Raw genomic sequence first — 18,984 nt, 5'->3', positions numbered from 1 at the left:
CTAAGTATGTTATAACTTAGGATTGGCAAGGGGTATATAACTGTCGGCTACGCCCGAAGTTAATTTCCTTTCATAACAATAATAAAATAAAAATAATAGGCAGAGTTTGATAAAGAACACCGCAAACCGTGTTTGTGTACACCATTAGAACATCATATGTATCTGTTCGTGTGTTCATCAGATAAGATACAATACATAAATATTTAATCAAATTTTATATTAAGCATACATACATATACATATTAACAATTGTTGATCACAAATATAAGAATATGAACATGCCTACATGAATGTCTCCAATGTATTTACGAAGTACATCAATTACAGGGTATACAGCAAGCGGGAGCAGCTATAGATTACGGCAAAATACATACAAATGTATGAAAATATATACAGAGAGCAAAAGGGGATCTACCAAACAACAATCAGGTTTACCGAATCTCATATACAAACATTTCTTAGTCATTTGGACATTATGTATACGCCTCTTTGCACAGGCAAACGAAATACAGCGAAGTGACGTCACTTTTCGGCGAACTGGGAGAGAAAAACAAAATACTGGCGAAAACAGCTGAGAGCACCAACACATAAATAGGGAAACGAGATATATAAATGGGCTAGCCATTTCGTAGCAGTATTCCCGACTGAGAAGTCACCAGTTAGTTAGCTTTAGCTAATCAACAAGTTCAACAGATCCAACTCAAACCAAAAATCAAAAATATTTATTAATAATTATTGGGGTTTTTTGAGCCTTTAGAAAACAAACAACAACAGTTCCCAAAGTGTTTCTTGGAACGAATTTGGTGGACTTCCCTGATTTCCCTAATCTCATGTACGTAGACCTTGTGTGACTTTTAGTACAAAAAAGACAATTTATATTAAAATGGAAAACTTTTCTAGGAATAGAATGATATATACTGACAATTAAGTGTTAATTATTGCACAAAAAAACCCACAAAATAAATCACTAACTAGAGTTTTGCATGACTCAGGTTCGGCGACAAACATCAAATATTATTAATGGGAAAACCCATTTCCCTTGTGTTCTATATACATATCTATTTTCATGTATTAAAGTCAATTTCTTAACAAGATATGACCCTGCCCATTAATTTTGAATTACTCAAAGCTTTTAAGAACCATTATAGACATGACGTAAATATTTGTATCGCAATGACTGAAATTAATAGATTCTATTTTAGATTGAAAGTATCATGTTTTAATCATAAACGAAATAACTTGATACCGAAATTGAAAAAAACATTTAATTTATATTTAATAATCTTATACCAACCCGATTTTAAATGATTTCAACGAGAGAGCTGGCCTAGCAATATCTTTTATTACGATTGCCGGCTTTTTTGTGCTTTTTGTTTTGGTTTGCTTGCCCTATTCGTCACAGTTTTGTGTACATATTTGTACGCGATTATATACAAAGCTCTCTTTACATTATTTGCTTATACATTTTATCAGTATCAGTGTTTTTTACGACTCGCGGCTCAGTCTCCGCCGATGCCGGCGTCGCGGGCCTGGCTTTGGGTTTTTTAGTTTTTGTTTTTGGTTTTGTTTTTGTCGCTGTCGGTGCTATAACAATTCCGTGAGCCCGTCGGACTGAACCAGTCTGAGCCCAGCTTGGAGCCCCATCGGTTGTGGCGGCTTGGAAATAGTTTTCCGCAACATTTTAAACCGTCCCAGGTGTACTAATTTGGTTTTATTTTATTTTTTTTCATCGATTCGGATCATCACACGCACACAAAATGCGTCGCGCAGACGCTTTTGCGATCACTGTTTGTGCGACTCTGGCACTTCTGCAGACCATGGAACCGGTAAAGGCTGAGGGGTAAGTGGAGCTACTATATAATAAAATGTGTTAAATGATCCAACGAATCACACAGCGTTGGCTGAAATAATAGAATCAATATACGAAAATAACATGATTAAGTGATAAAATAACGTTTAATATAATAAATAAATAATTACATTTTTTCAACTTTTGTATGTTAAAATTTCTTATATATTTACATAAATTTATGCAAAAACTACATTATAATTGATTTCCAAGGGGTTGTAATTTAATATTCATACATATTCAAATATACGTATTATATATATTTTATAATATTATATATTATATATATGTATATTATAAAAAGATGCAAAGTTAGGACTATTTTTCTGAGTTTAGCCGTATAGATGTAATGAATTATCTTTTTAATTTATGCATTTATATAGACCGTGTTTTTTAATTATTCAAGGTAGTTTTAATATACATGTTTTTTTAGCTCTGTATGAAATCCTTATATTTTTGCCCTTGAAAAGTCAAACTAAATTAAAAATATATATAAATTATACATACATATGTACGTGCCAGGTAATACAAAATTTTTAATATTAAATACCCACATACATACATGTATATCGTTAAACTCAACATCTCGATAGATTCTCAACAGTGCAATATTTGATTTTTGTTTATTTCTAAATTCTACCTGTGATGCTAATTGACTTTCGAAGTTATCCATTTTTACAGATAATCATTTTTTCTGTTTAAAAAATACACACGTCAGGCTTAATTGAGCTTGTTGTTAATTTTTTATGAATAGCTCATTAATCTGTGACACCATTGAACATTTCTATGTGTAATTGTCACTAATTACGAAAACTATAAAGCTCGAAGATTGAATACAATTTAAAAGTTTAAAGCGGGAAAGTTTCCATTCTAAACAAGAGTTTATTGTAAATTATTGTATGGAAGCGAAAAAAAATAGTCCATAAAATTCTACAAATGAATGATTGTAAAATAAATATTCTACGTGCCTGAAAACTTAAAATGCTAAAAAAATTACATCCCGAATTAAAGCAATTCTAGGGCGGTTTTGAAATTTTCTAATGCAGGCCATGTTTTCGATCTTTTCACCGTTATCTCCCGAGTCTATTAAAAATTCATGTATACATATTAAAAAAAAAATCAAAAGTCAAAAAATGTCACCAGAATTTTATGACTTTTTGGGAGAATTGATAATGATGTAAGGTTAAAGGCGGCTAAAAAGATTTCATAGTTTATAGCCGGGGGGATTTCGAAAGAATAACAATGCTGATTAGCAAAAAGCATTTAAATTTTGTTGAAGCCTCGTTAGATGACACACATACATATATGAATATAAAAGTACACTTGAAAATAATGGTCCTATTAATAAAAAATTTAATTGCAGCAAATACACCATTGTGGGTCCCGGAACCATCCACTCCCACCGCGACTACAACGTGTCCGTTGCCGTTCATCAGACCAAGGAGCCGGTCACCCTGAAAATTGGAATCACAGGCCCGTCCTACAATGAGACTCAGACCGTGGAGTTGGCCAACTCCGATGAGTTCAAGCAGATATCCTTCCATTTGCCGCCCCTGAAGTCGGGTGACTATAACCTAACGGCTGAGGGCATCAAGGGCTTGGACTTCAAGAACTCAACAAAGCTCAACTATGAAGACTTCAAGCCTTACATCAAAATCCAGACGGATAAGGGAAAGTACAAGCCCGGTGATACAATCAACTACCGTGTGATCTTTCTGAACGAGAACCTGCTGCCTGAATCCGCTTCGGACGAAGTGGTGGTCTGGTTCGAGGACTCCAAGCGTAATAGGATTAAGCAGGAGAAGCACATTAAGACCACTGGTGGAGTGTACACTGGCAAATTTGAGCTCTCCGAGTTCGCGACCTTGGGTTCGTGGTCCCTCCAAGTCCAAAATAGTGAACAGCAGTCGAGCAGTGGTGGCGGAATCTTTCCGAGACCCTTTGGTGGTTTTGGACATTTCTGGCGTCGCTCCGATGAGCGGGTTAACTTCGAGGTGGAGAAGTATGTCCTGCCGAAGTACTCTGTGAACATGGAAGCCAACCAACAGGTTTCTGTTCGGGATGGCGAACTTAATTTGGTCTTGAAGGCTAAGTAAGTGCTCATTAACTCTTTGTACTTAATTTCTATTTAATAATTTAATTTTCTCTTTAAGTTATACCTATGGGAAACCCGTGAATGGCAAGGTTTTGGTCAATGTTCACTTGGACGACACGAGCACTTGGGAGAATATTAATGGCAAGACCGAACGCAAAGACTTCCCGGGGCACTCGGTGATTGGAACCACCGACATGGTCGGCGGCAAGGCCAAACTGAGCCTGGATCTCAAGGAGTTTGCCAGCTACTTGCCGTACAAAACATCCTCGTCCTACGCCACAATTACGGCCACCCTCGAGGAAGACTTCACTGGCGTGAAGCTCAACGAAACCGCCGGTGTTCAACTGTACCCTTACCGCTACGAAATGTCCTGCGTAGACTACTCCAGCTGCTTTTCGTTTAAGCCGGACAAGGAATACGAGATAACCTTCAAGATAACCTTGGTCGATGGGACTCTTTTGACAGACACCAAGTCGGTGGTGAAGGTAAGTCATAATTGGTGATAACCTTGTTAGCCGGGAATCATAGGTTTCTAATCTGCACTTTTAATTGCAGGCTAAGTTCACGGAGGGAATCCGACGAAACTATGGATGGTATCACCACGGTGTAGAGGAAAAGGTGCCGGAGCTGCCTAAGATCGAAAAGAAGACGCTCGTATTTGAGAGCCATCTGAATGAATCGAGTCTGGCCAATTTCAAGGTCAATCTCCCAGACCTGCCCGACATGGAGAACTACACCCGCTATTACGCTATTGAACTAGAGTTTGTAGATGAGAAGCGTGAGCTCTACACCACCTACCCCTACAGGGAGCCCAAGAAGCTGGATAAGCCCGATGACGAAGAGGAAAAGGAGAAGGAGTGGTTCAAAGCTCAGGTGCAAAGGCCCAAAGATACCTGGAAGTAAGTAACTGTTTGAAAAGCCTCGTACACGTTAGTAAACATCACCCTAACTCGTTTCCAGCCTGAAGATCGGAAAGGAATACCAGGTGACGTTGAACTCCAGTCGGCCACTCAAATACTTTGTCTATAACATTGTCGGACGTGGAAACATCCTGGAGACCAAGCGCGTGGAGCTTTCGGAACCCCAAAATGTTTACAATATCACTTTGAAGCCAACTTTCCTGACCGCGCCGAATGGTCGTATCTACTTCTACTATGTGGACGAAACCGGCGAGTTCCGCTATGCCGAGGAGACGTTCAGCGTGGAGGTGGAGCTGCAGAATACTATCGAAATTAAAGGACCTGAGGAGGTGAAGCCTGGAGCCGATGTGGAGCTGGAAATCAAGACTCCAGCCAAGTCATTCGTCGGCCTGTTGGCCGTGGATCAGAGCGTGCTCCTTTTGGGAAGCAACAACGACCTGAACAAGGACTCCTTTAATTGGCGTCTAAATGGCTATGACACATCGACCCCATGGCAGGGAGGTTACTCTTACTTTCCCGGAGAACGCAGCGGCGTGGTGACACTGACAAATGCCAACTTCTTCTATAACCGTACTGCGCCTGTGGCTTATCCCCGTAAGTCTTACAAAATATAAGTTTCTCAGGGTAACCTTATTAAATTTCTTTCATTTTACCAATATTACAGAAGCTGCTGGTTTTGGTGGAGTCAATTTCGCAATGAGAAAAACGGCAGTGGCCAACGATGCCGTCCTACAAACCACAACTGCTACACTGGGTGCAGCTGCCCCTCAAGCGGTCGGATTTTCCGCTGAAAGTGCCGCGGCAACTCCTACCGTGCGCAAGAACTTTGCCGAGACTTGGATCTTCGCCGATATTGAGAGCACTCAAGAGGAGGTTTTCAAGTGGGTGAAGACCATTCCGGACACAATCACCAACTGGGTGGTCACTGGTTTCTCGCTGCATCCGGAGAAGGGCTTGGGCGTCACCGACGACAAGGTGAACATCAGGACCTTCCAGCCTTTCTTCGTGTCTGTCCGACTGCCGTATTCCGTGAAAAGGGGCGAGGTGATCAGTGTGCCTGCTCTGGTCTTCAACTACCTGCCCAAGCAGCTGGACGTAGAGCTAACCCTGGAAAACCTAGACGACGAGTACGACTTTGTGGATGCCTCCAATGAAGTAATCGGTGACCAGAAGCGCTCTCAGAACATTCGAGTTGGATCCAACAAAGCAGCGGGCGCCAACTTCCTGATTCGCCCGAAGGTCATCGGCAATATTCTACTCAAGTTCTCAGCTATTTCGCCGCTGGCCGGCGATGCTGTACACAGGTCGCTGAAGGTGATCCCGGAGGGCATCACCAAGTACCAGAATAGGGCTTTCTTCATCAACCTGAAGGACACCGGAGAGTTTAAAACCAATTTCGAGCTGGAGGTGCCGGAGGACATTGTTCCCGATTCTGAGCGCGTCGAGTTCGGACTAGTTGGCGATCTGCTCGGCCCCGTGGTGAAGAACCTTGAGAGTCTGCTGCGCCTGCCTAGTGGATGCGGCGAGCAGACCATGTCCAAGCTGGTGCCAAACTATCTGGTCAGGGACTACCTGAAGAGCATCAAAAAACTTACCCCCGCTTTGGAAACGCGTATCAAGAGGAACCTGCAGGAGGGTTACCAAAATATGCTGCACTACCGCCACGATGACGGCAGCTTCAGTTCCTTTGGACCTCACAAATGGAGGCCAGAGGATCCCGAACGCAACGGATCCACCTGGCTCACGGCCTACGTCCTCAAGTCCTTTAGCAAGATCAAGAATATCGTGGATGTGGATGAGCAGATTTTGGAGAAGGGTTACAGCTTCCTCCTAAGTCGTCAGGCCGAGAATGGCAGCTTCACCGAGGATGGCGAGTACTTCTATGGCTCTCAGCGCTCAAGTCTGACTCTCACAGCCAACTCCCTTCTGGCACTGCTCGAACTGGAGAAACCGGAAGCCCATCAGGAAGCCATCGACAAAGCCGTAGCATACCTAGCTGCTAACACGGCGGAATCCGAGACGATACTGCCCAAGGCCATTGCCGTCTACGCTTTGCAGAAGGCCAAGGCCCCAAACGCCGCTAAGGAGGTGGAAAACCTCAAGTCCCTGGCTCAGAAGGAAGATGACCGCACCTGGTGGACGGAGGACCTCGATAAATTGCGTGCTACCAATGGTTGCGGGCGCTGGTGGTGTTGGGTGTGGAGCAACGATGTGGAGATCACTTCCTATGCTCTGCTTTCCCTCCTCGAATCTGGTGAGAAGGTGACGGACGACACGGTGGTGAACACAATCCGCTGGCTAGTTGCCCAGCGAAACAGCTTCGGTGGCTTCGCCTCCAGTCAAGACACAGTCGTCGGTCTCACGGCCCTCATCAAGTTCGCCGAGACATCTGGCTACGAGGCATCCAAGTGGGAGGTCACCGTGGCCAACAAGGGAAAACGCGAAAAGACTGAAAAGCTGAATACATCAGATGAGAACGATCTCCTGCTCCAGACCGTTGAGTTCCCTCAGGGCACCAAGTCGCTGGAGTTTGAAGCTAAGGGAACCGGCGCTGCTCTCGTCCAGATCAGCTACCAATACAACATTGTGGAAAAGGATCCCAAACCCAGTTTCAAGGTGGAGACTGTTGTGCAGCCCGAGACCACGCCGGCCAAACTGGACCTGGCCGTGTGCGTGGACTTTGTTGAGGAAGGTAAGGAAAAGACCTCTAACATGGCCATTCTGGAGGTGTCTCTGCCATCAGGCTACACTGCTGACGAGGAAAGCTTCAAGGAAATCCGCGAGATCGAGCGAGTGAGGGTAAGTTATACCAAAACCATTCGATTACAGGATGAAGCAATAACGTTCCACTTTCCTTTCAGCTCGTGGAAACCAAAAATGGAGACTCTGTAGTTGTGGTCTACTTCGAGAACCTGGAAAAGAACCAGAAGAAGTGCATTCCGATCGAGGCCTTTAAGACCCATGCTGTGGCCAATCAGAAACCATCCTCGGTAGTCCTTTACGACTATTACGATACCAACAAGAAGGCCACCGAATATTACTCGATCGATTCGAAGCTGTGCGACATTTGCGACGATGCCGAGTGCAAGAGCAAGTGCTAAACTAAGATTAACCAAAACTAATTAATTAATTATGGCCTTCTAAACGAAAAATAAAATTATCTAATTGTAATATATATTCTTAGCATTTGTTTCATTTGGGATAGATCTGAGGGAACATTATTATATGATGTAATATTGCCTAATTATAAAATATTTATACTTCCAATCATACCTCCTCCCAAATACATCATACCCTCCCCTTTTCGAGTACCGAGTATTACTAATCGGCAGACATCCCAAAATATCATGCATTCCCCCACTTTCAGCAAGTCACGAGAGTTGAAGTACCAAGTCTAGTAAATCAATCCATGCATATCAATCTGGGCATGGGAACCAAAGAATTGAGCCTTTTAATAGTCATTGTTCAAGAAAGCAATTGAGGCTAATCGGGTTCAATGTCAGATGGCAGATAATAATCTGCACATTCACGATATTGGTAAACATTAAACAAGTTTATTCCATTAAAAAATTACTTATCTCGCCGCAAACAAGTGCCAACAAATTGTAAAATTCTATTACTGCTTGACAAATCCCGCAAAAGGCGTCTGCCTTGATAAGTTGGAGGGAGGAGAATCTCTCTCGACTATATGATACCCGGTAGTTCTCTTTCTTATAGTACATCCTACCTTGAGAATAATTTGGAGCAAAATATTTCGGCCTGAATTCCATAGGAGTTCAAACTTGTCTGCAAAAAAATACGTAGTATACTTAAAGGGGCGGACATCATATCGCTGTTAACTAACACAATATACCCTTTGTTTCTACTAGTACCGGGTATAAACATACTTATAAATATGTATTTTTGTATATATATAAGTATATTACTGGCGTATGTCCGGTTAACTTTATCTTGGTACGTGCGATTTTGCATTTTGATAAGGTTGTTCAGGCATGAAATACAAGTGTATTAGGTATCAATAAGTGGAGCAAAGTGGAGGGTCACTCGACAGCCAAGAACCTAATTAATATTAATAACGCCTCTAAATTTAGACCCCGGCTCTGGACATTTTCGGGGAATGGCCAACGTGCGCCCCGGCGCATAAGACAGCCGCAAAAGCTGCGGTAATCCCTCCTCCATTCCAAAAACTTACAAACATATGTACATATGAGTGGATGCATGGATGTCGATAAGATGTCATTTCATTGAATCGTTTAACATATGATAATGCGAACGTGAACCACCACTCAATTATATAGTATAATCCTTTGAGTCGAATGCATTAAAAATGAAATTTGCGGAAACGTGGCTGATAAACCGATAACAAACATTATATTCTGGCAGCCAAGTGAAGTCTTAGGGTACTCAATGGCAATAAAAACCTTGCTGGCGATGGTGGCTGTAACACTTGGTGCAAGGTGGCTCGGAATGTTTCAAAGCCTGGCAAAGCTCCAAATAATTTCCAGGATAATTTAATAGAACTTAATAAATGAACTATAGAGTGCAATCCATCAAAAATCACATTTAGTAGTGCCTTAAAATTATCCTTTGAAAGTATAAAGTGATTTTTAAAATCCCAAAAAAAAAATATTGTGATAAAATCTTAGTAAATAAAATATAAGCCAACTGAAATAAATATAAAAAATAAAATGACTGCAGGAAAATCCGAATCCACCTCCGTGGTGCAGCACATCGAATCCGGTCTGTACGTGATCAACCAGCTGTGCATCGGATTCGTGACCATTTGGGTTAGTTGGACCTGCCTTCGCCAGGACCTCGCCGGCATTCGCCTCCACGCTTGGCTGGTTACATTCGGATTTGTGTTCCTGATGGCCGAGGGCATGATGTGTTTCTACGATGGCAGCTGGCTAACCCTGCGCTACTCCCGCAAATATAAGACAGCATTCCATGTGGTGCTCCAAGTGCTCGGCGGCGGCATGGGCGTAGCCGGATGCCTCATTCAACTGATTCGGGACGATTGGTCGGTCAGTGTGACACTACATGCCCGTCTGGGCTTCGCCGCCTTCATCCTGTGTCTGATTTCCCTGCTAAGTGGACTGGCAGCGGTGCTGGCGAGGTCCATAAACCGGGTGGTTTCCCCACTGATCAACAAAACCTTCCATGTCGTCCTGAGCTTTGCCGCATTTGTGATCGCAATGATGGCTCAGTTCTACGGATACACCCAAACTGGAATTTTCCGTGGCCAAGGCCAGGACTTTGTAATCCTCATGCAGGTCGTCACCATGGTGGCCATGGTCCTGACAAGCATAGGAGCCATGAAATCCCTGTACCAAAAATTCGGGAGCTTGGCTAGTTAGTTGAATATAAATAGACTAGAAATTAAGACTATTTATTATTTAATGAATTTGTACAAAACTAAATAAGATTAATATAAATACAAAAACAAAAAACGATTTAATAAAAAAAACATGATATTATTAACATTTAAAAGAGAAATGTTTTTGTTTTATCTTACCAATTTTGGTGAAATACTAGTTACTAGTTATTTAAAAAAAGTAATTAAAAATGACTAATTGATGAAATTTAATGTTCAATTTTAATTTTGTACCTTTGTAACAAAATGGGTTTTGTCAATGTATACATATGTATATACTTGCATGTATTTTTTTGTGACGAGTCATTTTGCTCTTTCAAAAAAGCTATTGAAAACCAAAATATGTACCAATTGAAACCAAGAGGTTTTTTTTTGTCAAATCATTAATAAAAAGCTATGCATACTTGCCAATGAAACCATTTTAACGGTTTTATATGACAATTAAACAATATATTTTAAAGTTATTAGGTAAGTCACTGACTGCAAGCTATTAAACAATATCGAGCCCTATTTACAAAAATAACGTAAGCGTCATTCTTCAGAACAAATTTTTTTTGTTGAAAATTTGTACATAATTACCAACAACATTTGCTCCCAAAATATGAAACACTAATTGCATCTATAGACTGAAAATAAGCCTGTCAAAAATAAGCCAACGTTATAAACTTTTATTTTTACTTACACGTAAGTAAAGTGTAAAAAGTATCAATGTAAAAAGAAGTCAAAAGCTAAAATGCCAACACTGAAAAGCTGTTGCAGGGAAGATGAGTCATGTCAGTGTTGATAAGTGCAAACTGATCATTGCCAGCCCGCTATCGAAAATTCAAATCGCCGAAGGTCCAATTGCGGTTTGGCGTTTTCTGCGGCGATATGGCTTGCACTTCAATAGCTTCTCCAGGACGTAACCGAAATGAATAGGCATAGGCAAATAAAACGTTAAATCATTTTGTGGTCAAGAGCGGCGTGTGCGAAAATGACTTTGCAGGAAATCCAGTCAGTCGCACCACTAACCATACAGCATATAGACAACCCATTTCATACAACGAAAATGGACGCGAAAATTTCTTCCGACAGGCCCCAGCAGGCCCCAGAGCGGATTTCTTACGCTCTCTTACGCTCATCGTTCGTTCATCTTACGCTCATTCTCTCATTAAATTTTTTCTGTTTCTCAGTCTCTAAACGGAGCGCGATGAAGAAGGTTGGCCTGCGCTTCGATCAACCGAATGTATGTATGCGTGTCACACATTCACTTACATGGGTGTATGTGTGCGTGCGATTTCGTTTCGAAGCCAGCGCACAAAATTTTGATTTTTCTTACTTTTCAGGCTTGCTACCCTAACCAAATTCGGGTATTCGTTATTTGATGAAATGACGAAAGAAATTATATTATTTTTTATATTATATTTTTTATTATTTCAGCATACATTTTTAATTTATTTAGGAATAAGATTAAGTGTTAGTAGTAAAATGTTTTCTGTATATATATTTTTACGAATCATTAAAATCAATATACTGAGAAAGTGTCAGAGTATATTTCAGTCGGAGTCACTTAAAACGCCGATTGCTTTTAAGTTTTTGTTGTTTTGCAAGAGGCTTGTGCATGCCTACTCTAACGATGGAATGATTTTTAGGGGAGGGTGAAGACACGAAAACAGCTGATGGACTTGTTTACCTTTTTTGTTTACAATTTTTCAGGCACTTGTTATTATTTTGGGTTATTGTGAGATTTTATTAAATTATTGTCGTTAATTTAATAATTTCCCTATATATTTTGGAACTTTAAAAAGTCGCCGCTCGAATTTATAAATATTATAAATATATATATATATTTACATTGGTTTTATGCTTATGGATTCTTATATGGTTTTATGATCTATAGTGCATATCTTATTGTATGATCTGCTGTGTAATTTAAAATATATACATGAATATAAAAATGTCACTACCGTATTTACACACCGTCATTTCCCTGTGGCATGCCTTTGGAGTTCTTGGCAATGAAAGTGTTAACTTGCGCGCCAAAACTATTTTTTTTCTGGTTTGTTTTGATTCTTGTAATTTTTGGTTGCCACTTGGCTTACCCACCAACCTAATTTACCCGCCTAAAATATTGCCATTTGATGAAAAAGAGGAAAATGGTTTAATCGGCATTCTATTTTTGTTCTGTGAGGAGCGTTTTTCGTGAGGACCAAATTAAGTGCTGATTTTTGTGAACAAAGTGATTAGTATCGGTGTGTTAACGTATTTTTCGGAAATATTTTTACTAAACGTAAACTTTCCGAGCGTCCGTGGCTACATCATCATCAATTGCAAGTATAAATCTAGTTATTTAAACCTTAAATAATTTATTTAAATATTCGGTTTAAATATTTTTGAAATGAATCGGCCTAATGTTAGGAAAAATGGACGCAAGTGCAATATTGCATCCTGCCAGGGGAGTTACAGGGATTCATCACACTCCATTCCAATTAGATTGTTTTCTTTTCCATCGGATGATAGGAATCTTAAGAAATGGGTTGAATTGTGCCAATTGGATGACACTTTTAACAGACGAACTGCGCGAATTTGTAACAGACATTTTGAAAGTAAATATATTGGGAAAAGTAGGCTTAGAAGCAATGCCGTACCCACTTTAAATTTATGTGACAATTCACTATTGCGTCCGAACAGTACTGTTCCATGTGAACAATTTGAATTTTGTGATGATGGGGCGGAAGAACCAATTGGCACTTATATTAACCCAATAGGAAGAAAAGAGTTTTTGAATAGGGTAGGTAGCCCTTCCAATTTAGAAACTCCCAATTTAGAAAGTTCACCTCAGTTAGAAGATTTTTGTTCAAATTGCCAGAAGAGGGAAGAAAATGAGAGATTTTACAGAAAAAAGAATTATGAGATGTCTCTTGAACTAAAAAAATACAAAGAAAAAATGCAAAAAATGAGAAAAATTCTAGTAGACGCAAGGGTATGAGAAATAGTAGAAAAAGCACCCTAAATTTATTTAATATTATAAATAAATTACCTCATGTTTCTGATGAGGCCAAAACATTATGCAAAATGCTGCTAAAAAAATCGAACTCATATAACAGCGCAGAAAAAGTGATAGCCCAGAATATAAATTTTTATTCTTCGCGAACGTATGAGTACATGAGGGATGTTTTAAAGTTAAAACTTCCTGCCAAAAGTACGTTGTGTCGATGGGCTCTTTTTAAAAATATGACGCCAGGATTTCAACCTGATTTTCTAGAAAACCTCCAGAAAATTGTTGGTGAAATGAGCGAGAAAGGTAAAGAAGCAGTGATCCTTTGTGATGAAATAAAAATCAAAAAAGGACTGCAATATAATACCGCTCTCGATGAAATTCAGGGATTTGAAAATGATGGTGAAAAAAGAACTCGATTTTTAGGGCAGCAAGTATGCGTCTTCATGGCTAGAGGCTTATTTGAAAATTGGAAGTACGTTTTAAGCTATACTGTTTCGGCTAACGGTATTAAGCATGATTGCCTCATGAAAAAAGTTGAAGCGAACATAGAAGTTTCGCAAACGTTGGGGTTAAACGTACATACGTGCCATAATATGCGATCAAGGCTCAAATAATAGAGCTCTATGCAGCTCTATGCAGCTGAAATATACTCTGACACTTTCTCAGTATATTGATTTTAATGATTCGTAAAAATATATATACAGAAAACATTTTACTACTAACACTTAATCTTATTCCTAAATAAATTAAAAATGTATGCTGAAATAATAAACAAGAAAGGAAAGCTAACTTCGGGCGGAGCCGAAGTTTATATACCCTTGCAGTTAAAACCGGATATATATCGCAAACATCGGATATAGTTGGCCGATCCTTATGAAAATATGATAATATAACCCAATTTAATATAATACAAAAACCAAACCTAAAAATATCCCAAACTTCTATCTTCAAAAACACAAAAGTTTGGTAATTTCCGATCGTTCAGTTATATGGCAGCTATAGGATATAGTGGGCCGATCCTTATGAAATTTAGTAGGTTGGATCAACTGACCAAAAATAGAATCTGTACTAAATTCCACCTTTCTATCTTCAAAAACGCGAAAGTTGGGTCATTTCCGATCGTTCAGTTATATGCCAGCTATAGGATATAGTCGGCCGATCCTTATGATATTTGGCATGTCGTAATGTTTTGCCAAAAATAGCTCTCATGTGAAATTTAAACTCTCTAACTCTGAAAACACCAAAGTTATACCATTTCCGATCAATCAGTTATATGGCAGCTATAGGATATAGTCGGCCGATCCCGACCGTTCCGACTTATATACTGCGTGCAAAGGAAAGAATGGTGTGTGCAAAGTTTCAAGACGATAGACTTTAAGACTAAGAGACTAGTTCGCGTAGAAACAGACAGAGGGACGGACCAACGGACAGACGGACATGCTCATATCAACTCAGGAGGTGATCCTGATCAAGAATATATATACTTTATAGGGTCGGAGATGTCTCCTTCACTGCGTTGCACACTTTTGACCAAAATTATAATACCCTCTGCAAGGGTATAAAAATATAATATAAAAAATAATATAATTTCTTTCGTCATTTCATCAAATAACGAATACCCGAATTTGGTTAGGGTAGCAAGCCTGAAAAGTAAGAAAAATCAAAATTTTGTGCGCTGGCTTCGAAACGAAATCGCACGCACACATACACCCATGTAAGTGAATGTGTGACACGCATACATACATTCGGTTGATCGAAGCGCAGGCCAACCTTCTTCATCGCGCTCCGTTTAGAGACTGAGAAACAGAAAAAATTTAATGAGAGAATGAGCGTAAGATGAACGAACGATGAGCGTAAGAGAGCGTAAGAAATCCGCTCTGGGGCCTGCTGGGGCCTGTCGCAAGAAATTTTCGCGTCCATTTTCGTTGTATGAAATGGGTTGTCTATATGCTGTATGGTTAGTGGTCGCACTTAACAGCCCAAGCCGTAGATTTAAAACGGCAACAACCGGCAAAGGTTCAATGGGCGTATCAGCCGCTGCTTATTACCCCGTTTAATTGCCATCGTACGCTGGTTTCTCCAACTAAAAAAACAACAAAAATTGGCGTAAATTTGTCAGTGAATATTGGCCGACTGTATTTATCAGTCTAGAATTGTATAAATGTTAACACGAAAATAACATTATTCGAAGGCACTGATAAGCCCGCGGGCCAACAGAAATTGAAATGGAAACTACATTGTCCGAAAGCCAGCAGCCGGTTGTCAGTAGAACTCGGAGAATCGTCGACTACGGCAGCACAGTGCGGACGGAATCGCAGCGCCGACCTTCATTTGTTTTGATCGCAACCCCGCGGAGCTATACGAAAATGAGCCACCACCACGAGGGCCAGGATCGCCTCCAGCGATTCGAGTACTTCCTCAATGTTCTCAATCAGATGTGCATTGGATTCATCACCATCTACATCTCGTATCTGACCCTGCGAACTGGATTAGCAGGAACGGGACTCCACGCGTGGCTGGTTACCATTGGAGTAAGCTTGGTCTTAGGATGACCATAGTCGCATGGATTCTAAGTGACTATTTTCAGTTTTCCTTCTTTATGGCCGAGGGCGTGATGATCCACTATGGAGGAAATGTTCTCACCAATGGATATAAGCGGAAAACGAAAACCACAATCCATTGGGTGCTCCTGACCCTGGGCGGAGGCTGTGGAGCAGCTGGTGCCCTTATCAAGATGATCCAAAAAGGTTTTTTGCTGCAATCTATTCACGGAAAACTAGGTAGGTGTGATTTTATTTTAAATACTACAATTAGTGTTTTAATTATTTCAGCAATTAAAACATAAAAACTTTAATCACCAAACGTAATAAAAAACAACAAAAAAATGTGTTTTTCCCCTAGGGATGACAGCGTTTGTACTCTGCATTCTTGCCATGACATCCGGATTATCTGCTCTATTCTCTGCTCGGGTGAAGAAGCTGATAACACCACTGCTGAACAAAACGTTCCATAATTTTCTGGGATTTGCTTGCTTTGTGATTGCCCTGGTCACCCAGTATTACGGCTATCAGACGGGCTACTTCAAGAGTCGCAGTGAGACGGACTTCCAAATCCTCATGAAGTGTCTCACTCTCATATCCCTGGTCCTCTCAAGCTACGGGCCCATGAAAGCACTCTATCAAAAAATTTTAAATATATCCCAGCAGTTTTAGGCGGCTGTAAACTGTAATTATTTCGAATTTGAATTATGTACATATAGATAAAAAATATATTTATTTTTTTAAGAATTTGAATGACATTTTCTGACCTATCTAACAATTTGCCGGATTTTATAGATGGGTAATCTTATCTCAGCTCCCACATTGGACAAAAATTTATAACCCTCACGTAAGTTATAAAGTGCTTCACCTGTGACTCGTTTGTGACTGGGGAAAACCTTTGATTTATTATGCCACCGAACAAAATTACTCTATAGCTGTATTTGAAAAAATGACACACTAAAATTCCCCTTTTGACTGACAGTTGATAACGAGAACTCAAAAATTGGCCTAGCGATACGTTTTCCAAGTCGTCTGACAAATGCTATCGTCTGTGGAGAATCGGATGAGAATTGACCAAGATATAGCCATCGGAAGGTGCCATATAGCGAAATCCAGGATTTTGCAGGGGTCTCCCCACAAATTTTGGAAAAAAATCTGAAAAATATTTTCTTCTCAGATTTTGAAGCAGATTTCCTGGAAATCGATCCACAAATCGTTTAAGGTATTCCTCTCAAGAATCGGATGAGAATTGGCCAAGATATAGCCATCGGAAGGTGCCATATAGCGAAATCCAGGATTTTGCAGGGGTCTCCCCACAAATTTTGGAAAAAAAATCTGAAAAATATTTTCTTCTCAGATTTTGATGCAGGTTTCCTGGAAATCGATCCACAAATCGTTTAAGGTATTCCTCTCAAGAATCGGATGAGAATTGGCCAAGATATAGCCACCGGAAGGTGCCATATAGCGAAATCCAGGATTTTGCAGGGGTCTCCCCACAGATTTTGGAAAAAAATCTGAAAAATATTTTCTTCTCAGATTTTGATGCAGATTTCCTGGAAATCGATCCACAAATAGTTTAAGGTATTCCTCTCAAGAATCGGATGAGAATTGGCCAAGATATAGCCACCGGAAGGTGCCATATAGCGAAATCCAGGATTTTGCAGGGGTCTCCCCACAAATTTTGGAAGGTATTCCTTAAAAAATATTTTCTTCTCAGATTTTGATGCAGATTTCCTGGAAATCGATCCACAAATCGTTTAAGGTATTCCTCTCAAGAATCGGATGAGAATTGGCCAAGATATAGCCACCGGAAGGTGCCATATAGCGAAATCCAGGATTTTGCAGGGGTCTCCCCACAAATTTTGGAAAAAAATCTGAAAAATATTTTCTTCTCAGATTTTGATGCAGATTTCCTGGAAATCGATCCACAAATCGTTTAAGGTATTCCTCTCAAGAATCGGATGAGAATTGGCCAAGATATAGCCACCGGAAGGTGCCATATAGCGAAATCCAGGATTTTGCAGGGGTCTCCCCACAAATTTTGGAAAAAAATCTGAAAAATATTTTCTTCTCAGATTTTGAAGCAGATTTCCTGGAAATCGATCCACAAATCGTTTAAGGTATTCCTCTCAAGAATCGGATGAGAATTGGCCAAGATATAGCCACCGGAAGGTGCCATATAGCGAAATCCAGGATTTTGCAGGGGTCTCCCCACAAATTTTGGAAAAAAATCTGAAAAATATTTTCTTCTCAGATTTTGATGCAGATTTACTGGAAATCGACCCACAAATCGTTTAAAGTATTCCTCTCAAGAATCGGATGAGAATTGGCCAAGATATAGCCATCGGAAGGTGCCATATAGCGAAATCCAGGATTTTGCAGGGGTCTCCCCACAAATTTTGGAAAAAAATCTGAAAAATATTTTCTTCTCAGATTTTGATGCAGATTTCCTGGAAATCGATCCACAAATCGTTTAAGGTATTCCTCTCAAGAATCGGATGAGAATTGGCCAAGATATAGCCATCGGAAGGTGCCATATAGCAAAATCCAGGATTTTGCAGGGGTCTCCCCAAAAATTTTGGAAAAAAATCTGAAAAATATTTTCTTCTCAGATTTTGATGCAGATTTCCTGGAAATCGATCCACAAATCGTTTAAGGTATTCAAGAATCGGATGAGAATTGGCCAAGATATAGCCACCGGAAGGTGCCATATAGCGAAATCCAGGATTTTGGAAAAAAATCTGAAAAATATTTTCTTCTCAGATTTTGAAGCAGATTTCCTGGAAATCGATCCACAAATCGTTTAAGGTATTCCTCTCAAGAATCGGATGAGAATTGGCCAAGATATAGCCACCGGAAGGTGCCATATAGCGAAATCCAGGATTTTGGAAAAAAATCTGAAAAATATTTTCTTCTCAGATTTTGAAGCAGATTTCCTGGAAATCGATCCACAAATCGTTTAAGGTATTCCTCTCAAGAATCGGATGAGAATTGGCCAAGATATAGCCACCGGAAGGTGCCATATAGCGAAATCCAGGATTTTGCAGGGGTCTCCCCACAAATTTTGGAAGGTATTCCTTAAAAAATATTTTCTTCTCAGATTTTGATGCAGATTTCCTGGAAATCGATCCACAAATCGTTTAAGGTATTCCTCTCAAGAATCGGATGAGAATTGGCCAAGATATAGCCATCGGAAGGTGCCATATAGCAAAATCCAGGATTTTGC

General features: G+C 40.1%; 3 protein-coding genes across 4 annotated transcripts; all 3 read left to right on the top strand.

Moving 5' to 3' along the window:
* Positions 1 to 655: 655 nt before the first annotated feature.
* Tep4 (Thioester-containing protein 4) lies at positions 656 to 8,039 on the top strand. Of its 2 annotated transcripts, XM_043211500.2 has the most exons (8): positions 656 to 832; positions 1,771 to 1,840; positions 3,213 to 3,941; positions 4,003 to 4,429; positions 4,500 to 4,843; positions 4,905 to 5,458; positions 5,529 to 7,663; positions 7,726 to 8,039. In XM_043211500.2, the coding sequence occupies exons 2-8, from the start codon at positions 1,818 to 1,820 to the stop codon at positions 7,963 to 7,965; spliced, it is 4,452 nt and encodes a 1,483-aa protein (XP_043067435.2). In that variant the 5' UTR covers positions 656 to 832; positions 1,771 to 1,817; the 3' UTR covers positions 7,966 to 8,039. The 2 variants fall into 2 exon arrangements, with proteins under 2 accessions (XP_043067435.2, XP_017108781.3); XM_017253292.3 differs by lacking the exon at positions 656 to 832 and having other exon boundaries at positions 1,608 to 1,840.
* A 1,386-nt stretch (positions 8,040 to 9,425) lies between these two features.
* On the top strand, positions 9,426 to 10,221 carry LOC108133329 (uncharacterized). The gene has a single exon (XM_017253187.3). The coding sequence runs from the start codon at positions 9,553 to 9,555 to the stop codon at positions 10,219 to 10,221; it is 669 nt and encodes a 222-aa protein (XP_017108676.1). The 5' UTR covers positions 9,426 to 9,552.
* A 5,011-nt stretch (positions 10,222 to 15,232) lies between these two features.
* LOC108133317 (transmembrane reductase CYB561D2) lies at positions 15,233 to 16,511 on the top strand. The gene is made up of 3 exons (XM_017253175.3): positions 15,233 to 15,749; positions 15,806 to 15,998; positions 16,120 to 16,511. The coding sequence occupies exons 1-3, from the start codon at positions 15,444 to 15,446 to the stop codon at positions 16,428 to 16,430; spliced, it is 810 nt and encodes a 269-aa protein (XP_017108664.2). The 5' UTR covers positions 15,233 to 15,443; the 3' UTR covers positions 16,431 to 16,511.
* Positions 16,512 to 18,984: the final 2,473 nt, after the last annotated feature.

Source organism: Drosophila bipectinata, chromosome 2L, assembly GCF_030179905.1.
Source record: "Drosophila bipectinata strain 14024-0381.07 chromosome 2L, DbipHiC1v2, whole genome shotgun sequence".
In the NCBI taxonomy this organism is placed as follows: domain Eukaryota; kingdom Metazoa; phylum Arthropoda; class Insecta; order Diptera; family Drosophilidae; genus Drosophila; species Drosophila bipectinata.
The sequence above is the reverse complement of the archived record's forward strand: the minus strand, read 5'-3'. Positions and strand labels throughout refer to the sequence as shown.

Excerpts from the sequence above, each read along its gene's own strand:
- Tep4 (XM_017253292.3), top strand. The coding sequence starts at position 1,758 with ATGCGTCGCGCAGACGCTTTTGCGATCACTGTTTGTGCGACTCTGGCA. Across the intron at positions 1,841-3,212 it reads GAACCGGTAAAGGCTGAGGG|CAAATACACCATTGTGGGTC; the intron begins GTAAGTGGAGCT and ends ATTTAATTGCAG. Across the intron at positions 7,664-7,725 it reads GCGAGATCGAGCGAGTGAGG|CTCGTGGAAACCAAAAATGG; the intron begins GTAAGTTATACC and ends CTTTCCTTTCAG.
- LOC108133329 (XM_017253187.3), top strand. The coding sequence starts at position 9,553 with ATGACTGCAGGAAAATCCGAATCCACCTCCGTGGTGCAGCACATCGAA.
- LOC108133317 (XM_017253175.3), top strand. The coding sequence starts at position 15,444 with ATGGAAACTACATTGTCCGAAAGCCAGCAGCCGGTTGTCAGTAGAACT. Across the intron at positions 15,750-15,805 it reads CGTGGCTGGTTACCATTGGA|TTTTCCTTCTTTATGGCCGA; the intron begins GTAAGCTTGGTC and ends GACTATTTTCAG. Across the intron at positions 15,999-16,119 it reads ATCTATTCACGGAAAACTAG|GGATGACAGCGTTTGTACTC; the intron begins GTAGGTGTGATT and ends TTTTTCCCCTAG.